This window comes from Gadus morhua, chromosome 22 (genome assembly GCF_902167405.1).
Source record: "Gadus morhua chromosome 22, gadMor3.0, whole genome shotgun sequence".
Classification (NCBI taxonomy): Eukaryota; Metazoa; Chordata; class Actinopteri; order Gadiformes; family Gadidae; genus Gadus; species Gadus morhua.
Genome location: NC_044069.1, coordinates 569,642 through 584,941, shown reverse-complemented (window position 1 = coordinate 584,941; position 15,300 = coordinate 569,642). Strand labels below are relative to the sequence as shown.

At 45.3% G+C, this 15,300-nt stretch overlaps 1 protein-coding gene across 1 annotated transcript; it reads right to left on the bottom strand.

The window, feature by feature from the left end:
* Positions 1–2,357: 2,357 nt before the first annotated feature.
* On the bottom strand, positions 2,358–13,938 carry LOC115536006 (E3 ubiquitin-protein ligase TRIM11-like). The gene is made up of 6 exons (XM_030347662.1): positions 13,452–13,938; positions 11,501–12,039; positions 8,786–8,885; positions 8,044–8,114; positions 2,983–3,372; positions 2,358–2,432 (listed from the first exon to the last, which is right to left on the bottom strand). Exons 1-6 carry the CDS (start codon positions 13,879–13,881, stop codon positions 2,358–2,360), a joined length of 1,605 nt encoding a protein of 534 aa, XP_030203522.1. The 5' UTR covers positions 13,882–13,938.
* Positions 13,939–15,300: the final 1,362 nt, after the last annotated feature.

Below are 15,300 nucleotides of genomic sequence, written 5' to 3'. Positions count from 1 at the left end.
ACTGCTGCAACCAATCTGCTACTAATGTTATCTTCACAAATGTTATTGGTAACAAGTGTTTTAGTGAAGCCAGGAGAGGATACAATGGTTTCATCACCAGACCAGTATTGTCCATCCTTTACCTTCTCATATCATTGTGTTCTTTCACTCACCTTGTTCTGGTTTTTGTCCGTCAGACTTATTGTCCCAAAATGTTATTTCTTGCCCTCCAGAAGCAGAGAACAGCCTCAACGTCGCGTTCCTTTGTTTCAGATTAAAGTTTTCTCTCGTTTGCTGGACAAGTCAGCCTCTTCTCTCAGCTGCTCGACCAATCAGCTGCCAGACCAATCAGCTGCTCGACCAATCAGCCGCAGGGCGGGGTGATTGAACTCGTTCCAGGTGATTCCGAGAAACACATTCCTTCTGAAATATGCCTTGCGTCAAAGAGGTAGAGATATGCCCATTAAACCCAGAGCCAGGAAGTGTCAAACAGCCAACCAAATGTCCCAAAAGGATGTGACCAAGACCGGCCCGGACCTTTGAAAGCCAGACACGGACGGCACATACCAAACCTAACCTACTTGGCTTACCAATTCATCAACTTTAGAAGGATTTTCTTTCGAAAGAATTGCGCTAGCTGGTCTCTATAAAGAAAACAACAACACGCAAACCTAACAAAATATGCAGTATGAAACCAGACCTACATTAAGCCAGGCTATCAGGAAACACAAAACCTGGTTTACCAGATTCCACTGGTATACAGTTGAATGTACGGCTTGCAATGAACGCACAAATTATTTACATAAAACGAAACCACATTCTTATCCAACAATGTAATTAGCGTGTAAACACAAATGAAAGCAGCATGCAATGTACGAGAAAACAAATCCCAATGTTAGTGACAATTGTGGAAACGTTTCTATCAGCAGACAGAAATGCATGTCCAAGTATCAACGACAGACAGCGGTGTTTCAACCCACTGCTGAGTTCAGAACCTATTCATATGGGCCGTCACTGCCGACACAGCCGTTAAGAGCAAGGCAGGTGAGGTAGTACTCCAAGAAGCCACGTGGGCGCAGGTTGAGGACATCCCTTGTCCCTGCCAAGGATTTGACGAAACATTTTGATTGATTGAGTTTAAAGTATTTTATTTACAAGCCTAGCTATACCAATTGGTATTTATCATTTGGAATCTGAATCGATTAAGGCTTGATTCGACTGATTCCATTGGCCACGTCTATGGCGACAGCCGGCGTTTCCGGCGTTCTATCAGCTCTAGTAACACACGGTTTTACTATGCAACTTTTTGCAACTGGCCAAGTTTTTAACCATGACAGGTCTGAGATAAATGGCCTCAATGCCCCACTGGTTCAGGGCTAAACCATGGAAGATGCTAATCTCAAACAGCCAACTTTTCATTCACCAGTGCCCCGGCCCGGATCTCAGCGACACCTCATCAAACACACTCACGGGCGAAGCTATCTACAATGGGAGCTACGCTACGAAGCTACAGTTAGGCATGACTTACAGTCAAGCTGCAAAGAATGACAATATCTACTTAGCTAATCTTGCCACTGCTGTCTGCTGTCGGAGCGACTGGAAAGTTCTGCTGCCGAGGCCCGATGAGACACCTGCCCGGTCGTGGACCCGACGGGCGGCCTTATCGCTGACTGCTCCGCTCCGCTCAGTGTTGCCAGATTTGGTTGAGCTAAATCCGCCCAATCACGTTCCAAAACCCGCCCACTTCAGCAAAAAACCGCCCAATGACGTTTTTCACAGGAAAAACAATAATTTTTGAATAAACATTAAACGCATGTTGTGGTTCTAGTGTTATATGCGCCAAGAGTTACTTCTAATGGCTGCAATGTTTTAGGCTCCGTCCGGTTGAGGAGTAATAATAAACATCCTTGGGGATTTTTACCATATCAACTCGTCCTTCTGATTACGCGGTAACGCTACGGTATTAAACAATTAAGCCCAAATGGCAAGTTCTATTTTATTATCACAGACCGTGCATGTCACAGATTTGGAATGTGGAAAAATGCACTACCAGTGCCAGGCCCAAGAATTAACAGCAGTCGCATCTGATATTCCACAAGCATCTGCGCTGAGAAGGTTGACAAGCCCCAGGTAGGTACTCACAAACTTGCCGTGTTTCTGTGAGCGTTACTTCACACAAATGCAGAGGAGCTTGTTCACTGATACATCAGTGCTCTCATCCAGGTAAAGAGAATATGGAGACTCACCAATATCCTCTCTTAACTCCTCTCTGAAGTGCGGTGCCAGAACAGATGTTATAACGGCGGTACACTTCGTCCTGTGCATCTTGAATGCGCCCATCTCATCTTGCAGTATATCAGACAAATCATCCACGGCGTTTATGGAGGTGTGACAGGCGACGTAGGTTGCAACCCTAAGTTCACGTCGTTTTTGGTCATCTTTGATTGTTGCTCCTGCACCAGATCCCGTTGGGACAGCAAAGGATTTGACACTGGGCTGACAGCGGGCCTTGTGTTTTTTCGTGGCACCATGTTCTCTCAAGTCGTTGAGGTGGGCTCTTAATTCAACGTTACAATACCTGCAACGAGCTTTGCTGTCATCTGCTGGGGCAGGCGCGATCCACAATTTTAATTCAGGGTCGGTCTCCCATTCCTTTCTATAAAGTTTTTTATATTTCCCCCACTTCGGCATGATGCTTATTTCGCTAACAGAGTTGAGAGAGAGCGGGCTTTTGCCTCAGACTTCTACGTCGGCGCACAACGGTTTGTTGATGTGACATCACGACGTGAAGTATATTGAAGTATAGACCTACTGAGTTTTGTATTTGTACTGTTTTTAAACCATAAAATAACAGTTTGGTGTGCTGTTTTCACATTATTAAAAAACCGCCAGATATTGGCAAAAGCAGCCCAAAATGTATATACCTGCCCAATGCATTTTTTCCCCGCGAGATGAAATCAAAAGTAGCCCAATTGGGCGGGAACCCGCCCAATCTGGCAACACTGGCTCCGCTGCGGGGGACTGCGTGGCCTGACGGCGGCCAGACGGCGGCCAGACGGCGGCCAGACGGCGGCCAGACGGCGGCCAGACGGCGGCCAGACGGCGGCCAGACGGCGGCCAGACGGCGGCCAGACGGCGGCCAGACGGCGGCCAGACGGCGGCCAGACGGCGGCCTGACGGCGGCCTGACGGCGGCCTGACGGCGGCCTGACGGCGGCCTGACGGCGGCCTGACGGCGGCCTGACGGCGGCCTGACGGCGGCCTGACGGCGGCCTGACGGCGGCCTGACGGCGGCCTGACGGCGGCCTGACGGCGGCCTGACGGCGGCCTGACGGCGGCCTGACGGCGGCCTGACGGCGGCCTGACGGCGGCCTGACGGCGGCCTGACGGCGGCCTGGAAACATCCCCGGGCACTGAGAGCGCCTCCAAAGATGCGGTGAACGTAATCCTCAGAGCGGACGGTGAAGCCGGAGCCAACTGTACTTCTGTGCGGTACCAGTCTGATTTACTCAAAGCAAAAGGCTTACTTAAATGTAAGGAGTATTCTACTAGACAAAATTCGATTTCTGATTAACAGAACCAAGGTGGGCGCTTTTTGCATTTCTGAAACCAGGCTCAATTTCAGTATCACTGACTCTGTGATTGGAATTGGAACGATTGCCTGGTCAGAAAAGACCGCAATAGGAATTGGAGGCGGAGTTTGTGTGTTTATTCGATCAGACTTAAACAGATTTTAACAATGACGAAGCCGAGATCTTAATGATAGACATTTGCTGTCGCAAAACCAAGCCCATTCTTTTAGGGGTCTGTTATAGAACTCCTCAGCAAAATTCGTTTTATGACCAATTGGAGAATGTATTAGTTAAATGTTCGAAATGGATGGAGAGTGAATGCATTTTAATAGCAGATTTTAACACTGACATTCCCAAAAATCCTCGGAAGGTTCTGAAAAATCTTGGTTGCTCAACTAAGACAGTTCATGCATTTCTCTCTCCATAGATGGAAATGAGGTCAATAAGAAGGAGGATATTGCCAATTACTTTAAAACGTATTTCACCTCAGTTGCCCACAAACTTGTGGAGAGGCTTGCACCCAGACCATGAGTGCATGGGCCTGGTCCTGAACACATTAAGGATTTCTATTCAAAGTTAGTTTTTGTAGTTTTTGTTTGTATTTTTTCTAGTGTCTGTAGAACAAATCGTCAACATGCTAAAGGACCTAAACTCAGCTAAAGCCACAGGGCTGGATAAGATCTCAGCCAGGTTTTTGAAACATGCAGCTGATCTGTTATTGCTCATATTATTAAACTCAGTGTTTCCCCCAGTATTACTGGGGTATTACTGTTGTGAACAGTATAAGGATAAGAATAAGGATAAATAATGCATTGGTAATACTGTTGTGAACAGTATTACCAATGCATTATTTATCCTTATTCTTTGTACCTGATGGAAGTATGTGTCAAGGCGGGGCCCTATTGTTGTTAAGGCGGCCCTTCTTAACCATACAGTGCTGGGGGAAACACTATCTGTCCCTAGAACAAGGCACTGTACACGATGACATGAAACATTGCAAGGTCATCCCACTTTTAAGAAAGTTGTCAGGTCTGATCCGGGAAATTATAGAACGGTCTCTATTTGGAGCGGAACCTCCAAGGTCCTGGAGAAAGTGCTTCACAAACACTTAAATCAATATGCTGTTGATTCCAGACTCCTTTATGAATTCGAATCAGGGTTCAGAAAGTCTCATTGAACTGATTCCTGTTTGCAGTACCTAACTGACTTCATAAGAGGTGAACTCAATTTCGGCAAACCATGTGGCATGATCCTAATTGATTTAAAGAAGGCCTTTGACACTGTTGACCATAGCCTACTGTACAGCAAGTTGTCAGCTTTAGGCATGAGCCCTCCCACCTTAAGATGGTTGGTTTTCTACCTGTCTGATAGATCCCAAAAGATGGAATTCCAAAGCCATCTATACAGGGAACAACCGGTAACATGTGGAGTCCGACAAGGGAGTGTATAGGGGACATTAATGTTGATGATATATGTAAATTACATGAAGCGGGCTTGTAAAGAGAATCTGTTTTTATATGCTGATGATTAAGCTATCCTAGCCTCCAACAAAGATGAGTAAAGATGAGTGTCAAAGCTGTATGACACTCTGTATGAATTTAGTAATATCAGGGACTGGCTATTAGACAACAAAGTCTTTTCACGTGGCCAAAACTGATTCACAGTGTTTGGTTCTAAGCATAGGCTGCACAAGAAAAGGTTGACCTGCATCAGCCTTGGTGGGCAGCTCTCCCATGCCAAGCCCTCAGTGACCTATAGCTCTTTAGCTATAGGCAGCTATAGATGCTCTTCAGACGGCAGTCTAGGCAGAGGGAGCATGGTTGTCAAAGATCATGAGCAAGGTGAACAGCCGGACCAGATTCCTAGCTAGGAAAGCCCCATTCCTCAGACTGCTAGCTAATTCATTGGTTTTATGCCGCTTCGATTATGGCCTTGGCACACGGTACAGGGGTCTTACTAAGGCCCTCAAACACAAACTGCAGGTTTGTCAGAACAAATGAGTCAGGGTTGTGATAGGGCTCGCGTCAAGGGATCACGTGGGTAAGCACCAGTTTCAACAGCTGGGCTGGCTCCCCCTGGAGGTTGGGTCAGTCCGTCTCCAGCTCAGGGTGGTCCATAATGTTTGGGTTAGGGTCACCAGCATACTTTAAAAATCCCTCAGGATGACCCGGGATACCCAGGCTTACCACTCCAGAGCTAGCACTGCAGACCGGGCTGCCCTAACCGGCCATTGGGCCCTGGGGCTGAGCGGCTCCACAGACCTCCTGGGAGGGGGTCTTACAAGGACAACGTGTGAATGCCATGTGTCTAGGGTGCAAAACGTATTAGTGACCCTCTCTGAGCCACATAACATCACAATATTTATATTAGTAGATTATAGATGACCAAATAATTGAAGGATAGACAAGGTGATTATAAAACCATGTTCCATGAAATTTTGATTTAGCTCCATGTTACCAAAAGAAAACAAGATCTGCAGAAACACAAACACGCCTAATAACAGCATATTAACAAGTAAGAGGTTCCCCTTTGGCCTCGGCGGGCCTTGGGAATCCATCGAACGCACGCACGCACGCACGCACGCACACACGGAGGCGGCCTTGCTGCAGATTTGTTCTTACCCAAAGTTCAAGACAAATATGGATAAATGTACTCTCAAATACAGTGGAGTGGTGAACTGGAACAAGTTACCTATGCTGATGAAGAGTATAGGTAACCAGCTTTGTTTCAGAAAAAAGGTAAAATCCTGGCTCATGACGAATTAAGAATCCTAGTGGCAGTATCCTGCTCTTCCCCCATGTGTGTTGTGTCAGTGTTTATTTATCTCTGTCTGGTCGATATGCTTTTAATATACAAAGTGAGGGTAGGGCATTTTCTTTCCCACAATGTTTTTATTGATGATTTTATGTGGATGTATGTCCTGTCCCTCAACATCAGGGACCATGATAGTGCTTGTATTTGTCATGTTGTTTTCTATCCCTTGGAGATGTCTGTATTCCAAATAAATAGTATAGCGAGTAGGACACAGTGTAGGGAGTAGGGAACATAAGTGTGTGGTTTCAATAGATCCACTTTTGCTGAGTAGCTTTATTTGTTTATTGAAGTTGAATTGATGCATTAAACATGACCTATTATTTTGTTTAAAAAAATGTATGAAGAAATGAGACACACACCCATCTAGCAGTCATACTCGATTATAGTTCATTCAATTTTGGATAAAACTACCAAAAGGAATATTGTCAAGTCCAATCGATGAGAAGAACAACATCAGTTAAAAATTTGAATACAAATGTAATCACTAAAATAGATATCTTTAACTGTGGAGGAAGATAAATGTAATGATGTTTAAAACTTTAGAGGAATGGATGCAAAATATATAATGTTTATAACTGTGGAAAAAAATCAATCTGTTGTATTGATAATTTGAAATTCACAATAAAGAGCAACTGTTTCAGATGGAATTCCAATACTATGGGATTTAAAAAAGTATGTTTTGGGCTGAGAGTTTTAGGACGGAGGGGGGAGTGTTATCGCCATGGTAACGGCCCAGGCCAACTTTGTGTCACTTTCTTAGTAGCGCCGTTGTATATGAGTGTTATAATGAGTGATGTTGCATAAGAAACCCGCCGCACACGGTAGCGTTATACTACAGGTGTCCGGGAAGCCTCACCCTGACTCGGACATTCAACACGCCGCTGCCCAGACGGGCCTTCGGCAGCAACACACACCGTGGTGTTAGACTGCAGCGTCTGAAGAACACAACCGTACTGGCAACCAAAACATTGGGTTTTACTCCTTTTATCTCTAAATTTGGGACATATTTCAGTAACAGTAACATGGCATAGAATACTATGTTTACGATCATATAAGTCAAATGACAAACTTCTTTTGGGTTCACTGGCTCTTAAACTAAAAGTCTTCACTGTTGCATTTAATCGCAACACAAACTAAACATAGGGATCCTGTCTGTGTTAGTGTTGACAAGCGTGTGTGTGTGTGTGTGTGTGTTGCTACAACCGACATAGAGACACTGAGGAAGCATTATTATTAAAAAGAAAAAGAGGGTAGAGATCCTGGGTGAAGGTGGACTGGAAAGTGTGGATGTGTGTTAGTGTGTCTGAGGACCCTCCTCCACCTGGGGACACTCTGTAGAAGGACAGAGAGCCAGCAGGCCGGTCCAGATACAATCCTACTTTCTTAGAGCCAGCGGGGGAGAGCTGTATGACTGAGGCTGTTACCATACCTTTGTACCAGGCAGTGTATCGATTACCACAACAAAGACTCCAAGAATTGTTGTTCCATCCAAGCTCACTGTCGAAACCCTCTCCTCTCCTACTGATTCCTCTGTACGTCACTCCTATATCAACAACTCCTCCCCACTCTACCTCCCAGTAACAGCGGCCAGTCAGAGCCTCTCTACACAACACCTGGGGCCAGGAGTCAAATCTCTCTGGGTGATCCGGATGCGACTGGTAGATTCCAGTCCACGTCACCTTCCTGTTGTCCTCAGACAGAGAGAGGTCTCTGTGGGCTGTTTTTGGGTCCAGGGTGAGTTCACAGGCATCTGACGGGAGAACAAGACATGATTAGCTTCTGAACCCAATAGAAATTTACTTACGAAATAATGAATCGCTTCCAATTATTTTTTAATAACAATTTATGCACAAATAAAATGTTTGGCTGATAAGGTTTGAGGCTCATGGCCGCACGTCAAAGGGGGGAGGAGTTAGGCTACTGCAACGTTTTTAACCAATCGCTGTAGCGCCCCCTTTGGGCCCACTGGATTAACTTTTGTCTGCTAAATCTGGAACTATCTTTCTTAAGTAGCCCAAGTTGGGTGATGATCGCCCAAGGCTAACCCTGCCATCAGGCTCCTAGTTGTGGCTCATTCGGGAGTCTGGCGGCCAATATCGTAATCTTAATGAAATGGTCATTGTGGTCACTACTTGGTTGGACTGAATAAAGCTAGGACACAGCATAAGTAGAAGATTTTATTTCCACCTGAAATAATGCTTTAGGATTCAACAACCGACAGTTTATCAGTTTGTTGTAAGATCATGAGATGGTTGGGAATTCATCAACGGATAGAGTGTTAATCAACAGCTTGATGAAGATACAACTTCAAACATCTTCATACCCAGTAGGATTTGAATGAACGGACGTCCCCTCCTGCTGTGTGGATAGTCTTTCCATCAATAGGTGTGTTGTGATGAATCAAACGGAACAGACACTCACACTTCTCGAGGGCTGCTTTCAGGTCTCGTGGGTTCTCCGTCCTCACGTTCAGCGTCTCTTCCAGCTGGTCCTGGGCTCTGCTCACGGTCCGTACGTCTGGCTGAGGACAGACCTCCACCGTCGTCCAGTCTTCTGGTTTAGCACAGTGTTGCTCATTCACTTGTAAGTTTGATCTAAACTGATCAGCCAGATCTGTGACTAGGTAATTTACCCGTAAATCAGGTCTTTTTTGGAAAACCTTGTTGCAAAGAGGACATGTGTATGAGAATTTGCCACGCCAGCTTGTTTCAATACAGGCTCTACAGAAGTTGTGTCCACATGGTGTAGAAACGGGGCAATTTAACACCTCCAGACAGATGGGACACGAAAGGTTCTCTTCAGAACAGGGAGGGAAGGCAGAGGCCATTCCTAGACAGAGAACACAAGGTTGATGCATTAAGGAATCACACTATTTTAATTTAACAAAGGGAAGAGGTTTTTAGGGACATCACCAGTCTGGTGATCAATTGTAATTTCCAATATATATATTCTTGAAGCCGAATGATAACAATAACAGCAACACTTTGTCAGCAATAGCACAAAGGTTCTTTTGTACTCTTGATTACGCCTCAACTTCCTCTGTGGTCTGGTTTACAAAAGGAATCAAAAATAATCAAAAGAGGAACAAGTTTGTCCACATAACTATATGACCGAGGCTTACACTGGGTGGAACTAGTTCTACCAAAGGGCTACAACTGTAATCATTACAAATGATATTGGTAACATATGTTTTAGTGAAGCCAGGAGAGGATGCAATGGTTTCCTCACCAGACCAGTATTGTCCTTTACCTTCTCATATCATTGTGTTGTATCACTCACCTTGTTCTGGTTTCTGTCTGTCAGACTTATCGTTCAAAGATGTATTTTCTTTTCCTCCAGAGGCGGAGAACAGCCTCCTCATTGCGTTGCTTTGTTTCGATTAAAGTTTTCTCTCGTTTGCTGGACAGCCTCTTCTCTCAGCTGCTCGACCAATCAGCTGCACTACCAATCAGCTGCTCGACCAATCAGCTGCTCTACCAACCAGCCGCAGGGCGGGGCGATTGAACTCTTTCAAGGTGATGCAGAAAAATGCATTCCTTCTGAGGTATGCATCTGGTCAGAGAGGTAGGGTAGAGGTTGGCCCGGTAAAGCCAGAGCCAGGAAGTGTCAATCAGCCAACCAAACATCCCAAAATGATGTGACCAAGACCGGCCCAGACCTGTGAAAGCCAGACACGGACGGCATCTACCAAACCTAGCCTAGCTGGCCTACCTATTCATCAACGTAAAATGGGTTTTCTTTAGAAAGAACCGGCTCGTAGGCCTCAATTAACAAAAACGCCCACAGGCAGACCGAACTAAGTATGCATTATGAAACCAGGCCTAAATATAACCAGGCATTCAGGAAACAGGAAACCTGGTTTACCAGATTCCATTCGAATACAGTTGGCTGTACGGCTGGCAATGAACGCAGAAATGATCTCTACGACCGAAACCTTTAAGTCCAACAAATTAGCGTGTAAATACAAATGAAGCAGCATGCAATGTACCAAGAGGCCACCAGGGGGCAGGGTGAGGCCGTCACTGCCGACTCAGCTGTCACATCGGAGGATATTCAACCCAGGGTCGTCCAGCAGCTTCCAGGAACCGCTTCTGAACTCAAGGAAATTCCACTTGTTCCAAGTGACTCCACTGCGGGCATAGGGAACATCAGTAGATCCGCTTTCGCCGTTGTGTAGCTATATTTGTTTATTGAGGTTGAATGAATGAATTAAGATTAAAATGTATGAAGAAATGAGACCCACACCCATCTAGTAGTCAAACTCTATTACAGTCAATTCAATTTTGGATAAAAATAACAAAAGGGAATATTTTCCAATCGATGAAAAGAATCACATCTTTTGCAAAAGTTATCAGAGAAGATATAATTAGTTTGTGTACATGTTTGGTTGAAGAGTGAAGGCCTAAACACATGTGGTACACCATCTATCCTGACCCATGACCCTTTTTGTTTACAGTCAAGGACCAGGAAATCATACACATCAACACCATATATAGTGACAGATCGAGTTTGTACAGAAATAATCACAAGTGTTCGACACAGAAACACGACAGAAATGACCATGCTACCGATATATACGAGTAAAATGAAAACCCTAACCCTTTATCAATATCTATATTTAACTCTAGAGGAAGCTCAATATATAATGATGGTTATGGGGAGGAAGATAAATCTGTGGTATTCATGATTTAATTTCACTTTTTTTTTAAATGTATTAACATTAAAGAGCCAGTGGGAATCAAACAGATTAAACTTTGCGTTCATATTTTAGTACCGTCGTTATGCATGAGTGGTATTATAAGGGATGTGTGTGGGAAATGCCCCACAAACCGTAGCGATATACTAAAGGTGTCCGGGAATCTCCACCCTCACTCAGACGCTGGTATTAGGAACGCCGCTGGCCGGACAGACCTCCACACTCCATGCCAACGGTTCGATGGCACGGACACACACACACACACGCATACACACACACCGACTACCTCGGTGTGTGTGTGTGTGTGTGTGTGTGTGTGTGTGTGTGTGTGTGTGTGTGTGTGTGTGTGTGTGTGTGTGTGTGTGTGTGTGTGTGTGTGTGTGTGTGTGTGTGTGTGTGTGTGTGTGTTGCTACCTCCAACACAGAGACACTGAAGAAGCAGTATAAAAAAACAAAACTGGCCAGAGATCCTGGTTGAAGGAGGTCCAGAAGGTGTGGAGGTGTGTCAGTGTGTCTGAGGACCCTCCTCCACCTGGGGACACTCTGTAGAAGGACAGAGAGCCAGCAGGCCGGTCCAGATACACTCCTACTCTGGTGGAGCCAGCGGGGGGGAGACTTATGGCTGTGTCTGTACCGTCGTACCGGGCAGAGTAACCACCATCACAACAAACAAGACTCCAGGACTTGTTGTTCCGTCCAAGCCTGCTTTCCTCAACCATTCCTCTCCTTGTGATTCCTCTGTATGGTAGGAGTGACACTCTGTATGTCACTCCTACCTCCACATGTCCTCCCCACTCTACCTCCCAGTAACAGCGGCCAGACAGACCTTCTCTACACAACACCTGGGGCCAGGAGTCAAATCTCTCTGGGTGATCCGGATACGACTGGTAGTTTCCAGTCCAGGTAACCATTCTGTGGTCCTCAGACAGAGAGAGGTCTCTGTGGGCTGTGTTTGGATCCAGGGTGAGTTCACAGGCATCTGACGGGAGAAAAGACATGATTAGCTGCTAAACCAAACTGAAGAACACTAATGAGTTAATCAATCAAAGCTTATGTTTTGTGTAATGTGTCGGTCTGTATGTATATCCATGTTATATGTTTAATGTAATGTTAGAACCTGTAACAAGGAGCTGTACTGAAAACAGATTACACCAGCCTGGCTGTGTGGTCATTAAAATAATTAATCCACTGTTTTTTAAATAATTGTAATAATGTAGCGGTATCTCTCCGGTATCGTAATTCACTGTGTGTATGGTGTATGGTGCGTGCCCCCTTTAAGGGAAGGGGCCGTGAGACCCACCTGGGGGGGCGACGCCCGACTTAAGGAACGCACCTCTGGCTGTGTGGGGCTATTCTGTGTTTGGGGAAATAAATCCTTCTCTTTATATTTTCACCGGCAACCAAGTCTCCGTCCTCATTTCTATACCATCTCCTACAATAATAATTTTAGTCATGTATATTTAAGCAATAGATCACGCCAGGCTGTGGTATGTGCTCATTATACCACTCTTAAGGGGCGTTGTCCGGCCCCGACGCGCAGCGGAGGGCCGGCGACCCCCTTCACAGTGGTATAATGAGCACATGCCACTGACTGAAGTGATCTATTGCTTTTATACAACGGTTACTGTTATGGCGAAACGAAAGTCATAGACACACTACATTTAAAAAGAAACCAAGAAAGTCAAAATAGCCGTTTTATTAAAGAATACAAAAAAGTAGTCCCTCCTGGCTGCCGCTATGCATCGACGATCGCTATGCAACACACTTCAGCGTCCCTCCGAGAGAAGGCTCCGATAGAGCGGTTCGCCGGCAATTTATCCTATGGAGCAGTTCACTCGCCGTGTGTCTAAGCTTTCGATAGTCTCTCCATCGCCTTGATCACTCCCGGAGTAACAACATTTACACCCTCTCCATCATCCAACATATGTTTTACTTTGTAACTGTTTCTACTTCCAGGCGCGGAGTGATATGCAAACCTTCACAAAATGATCGGGCGTCATAGCAGTTATGTATACGCTCATTATACAACAGTTGAGAACCAATCAGATCGCGGGATTTAGGTCCCCCGTTGTAGAAATATACGTATATATATATGTAAACACACACGTGTATATATATATACACACGTGTATATATATATATATATATATATATATATATATATATATATATACACACACGTGTATATATATATATATATATATATATATATATATATATATATACACAAACATACATATACACACACACGTATATATATGCAACATGCATACACGTACACGTATATATGCATATTAATATATGCAAATAAATATATGCATATAAATATATTTATGTATACATATATAGGTCCAGGTGTGTTGTGATGAATCAAACGGAACAGACACTCACACTTCTCTAGGGCTGCTTTCAGGTCTCGTGGGTTCTCCGTCCTCACGTTCAGCGTCTCCTCCAGCTGGTCCTGGCCTCTGCTCACGGTCCGTACGTCTGGCTGAGGACAGACCTCCACTGTCGTCCAGTCCCTGAAGTGTAGCAGATTCTCCGGGATTCTGAAGGCCTGGAGGAAATGGAGGGGGTCTTCAGTCTGTGAGACCTGCATCATCTCTGAGCATTCACTGGTCAGTAAGGTTATTTCCTCCGCCAGCTCTGCAATGAGGCTTTCGGCTTGGTTCTCTGTTGAAACTGTAGAATAGATCTCGTATATCAGTTGTTCTCTGTCGCGGATCGTCTGCTGAACTTCAGACTGTATCTTCCATAACTGTTTCATCTTCTCCTCATGTTCCTCCCTTATTGGTACAACAGGATGGAACTTGTGGTCCATCACAGGACTGACACACAAACACCTGTTCAGTATGGCAGAAGAGCTCCAGAGGTTGGCTGTGTTTCTTACAAATCCTGTCTTCTTCAGGTGAAACCGAGAAACGCATTCCTTCTGAAGCATGCCTCCCGTCAGAGAGGTGGGGCTCGGACCGGTAAAGCAAGAGCCAGGAAGTGTCAAACAGCCGACCACACGTCCGAAATGACTTGACCAGGACCGGCCCGGACCATTGAAAGTCATACACGGACGGCACATACCAAACCTAGCCTTGCTGGCTTACCTATTCATTAACTTAAGAGGGGTTTTCTTTCGAAAGAATTGCGCTAACAGGCCCCCATAAAGAAAACACCCACGCGCAATATGCAATATGAAACCAGGCCAGAATATAACCAGGCTATCAGGAAATAGGAAACCTGGTTTACCAGATTCCACTGGAATTCATGTATGGCTGGCAATGAACGCACAATCGTCCGAAACCACATTCTTTAAGTCTAATAAAGTAATTAGCATGTAAATACAAATTAAAGCAGCATGCAATGTACGAGAAAACTCAAAGTCTCATCCTTTCCAAGAATCATACTTAAACTGCATGTTTCACAAATGTATATTTTTATACCATGTAATAAAAGTTATATTCCGCTGTTAAACAGTTAAATGATAATAGCGTTATCAAAATGTCACACAGCCGTTGTGTTATCCTGCGGCTAATTAATCTAACGAGACTCCAAAAGGTGCGAGCGAGCCTTGCCCAGAGGGCGCCTCCCCTCAGGGGGTGGGCCCGCAGGCCGTGGGGGTCATGGGCCAGTCGGGGCTCAGCGTGCGCAGAGGGGGGAGGCAACTATCATCACAAAGGTCCCGTGACATGCCTCCAGGTGGGGTGTGATTAGCCGTTACGAGCCGTTTTGGAAATCTGCACCTTATGACGTCACATCCAGGTGACGGATAGATGAGCAACGTCTGCTACAGTCCACTGGGGAGGCTGCTAGACTGACCTATCAGCACACATCTAGGTGGACACGCCCACCTGTGATGTCATAACGGGCAGATTTCCTAAACAGCTTGTAACGGATGATCACACCACCCCTGGTGGCATGCCATGGGACCTTTAAGAGGAACTGGTAGCTCTGGTCCGGCCACACTCTCTAACCCTGAATATACTGTTCACCACCACTCTCTAACCCTGAATATACTGTTCACCACCACACTCTCTAACCCTGAATATACTGTTCACCACCACTCTCTAACCCTGAATATACTGTTCACCACCACACTCTCTAACCCTGAATATACTGTTCACCACCACACTCTCTAACCCTGAATATACTGTTCACCACCACTCTCTAACCCTGAATATACTGTTCACCACCACACTCTCTAACCCTGAATATACTGTTCACCACCACACTCTCTAACCCTGAATAT

Bases quoted from the DNA above. Each gene is read 5' to 3' on its own strand.
- LOC115536006 (XM_030347662.1), bottom strand. From the start codon at position 13,881: ATGGACCACAAGTTCCATCCTGTTGTACCAATAAGGGAGGAACATGAG. The intron at 8,886-11,500 runs GCTTCTTCAGTG...GTCTGTCCTCAG, and splicing joins CAGTTTTGTTTTTTTATACT to CCAGACGTACGGACCGTGAG. The intron at 8,115-8,785 runs GTGAGTGTCTGT...TTCTCCCGTCAG, and splicing joins GAAAGCAGCCCTCGAGAAGT to ATGCCTGTGAACTCACCCTG.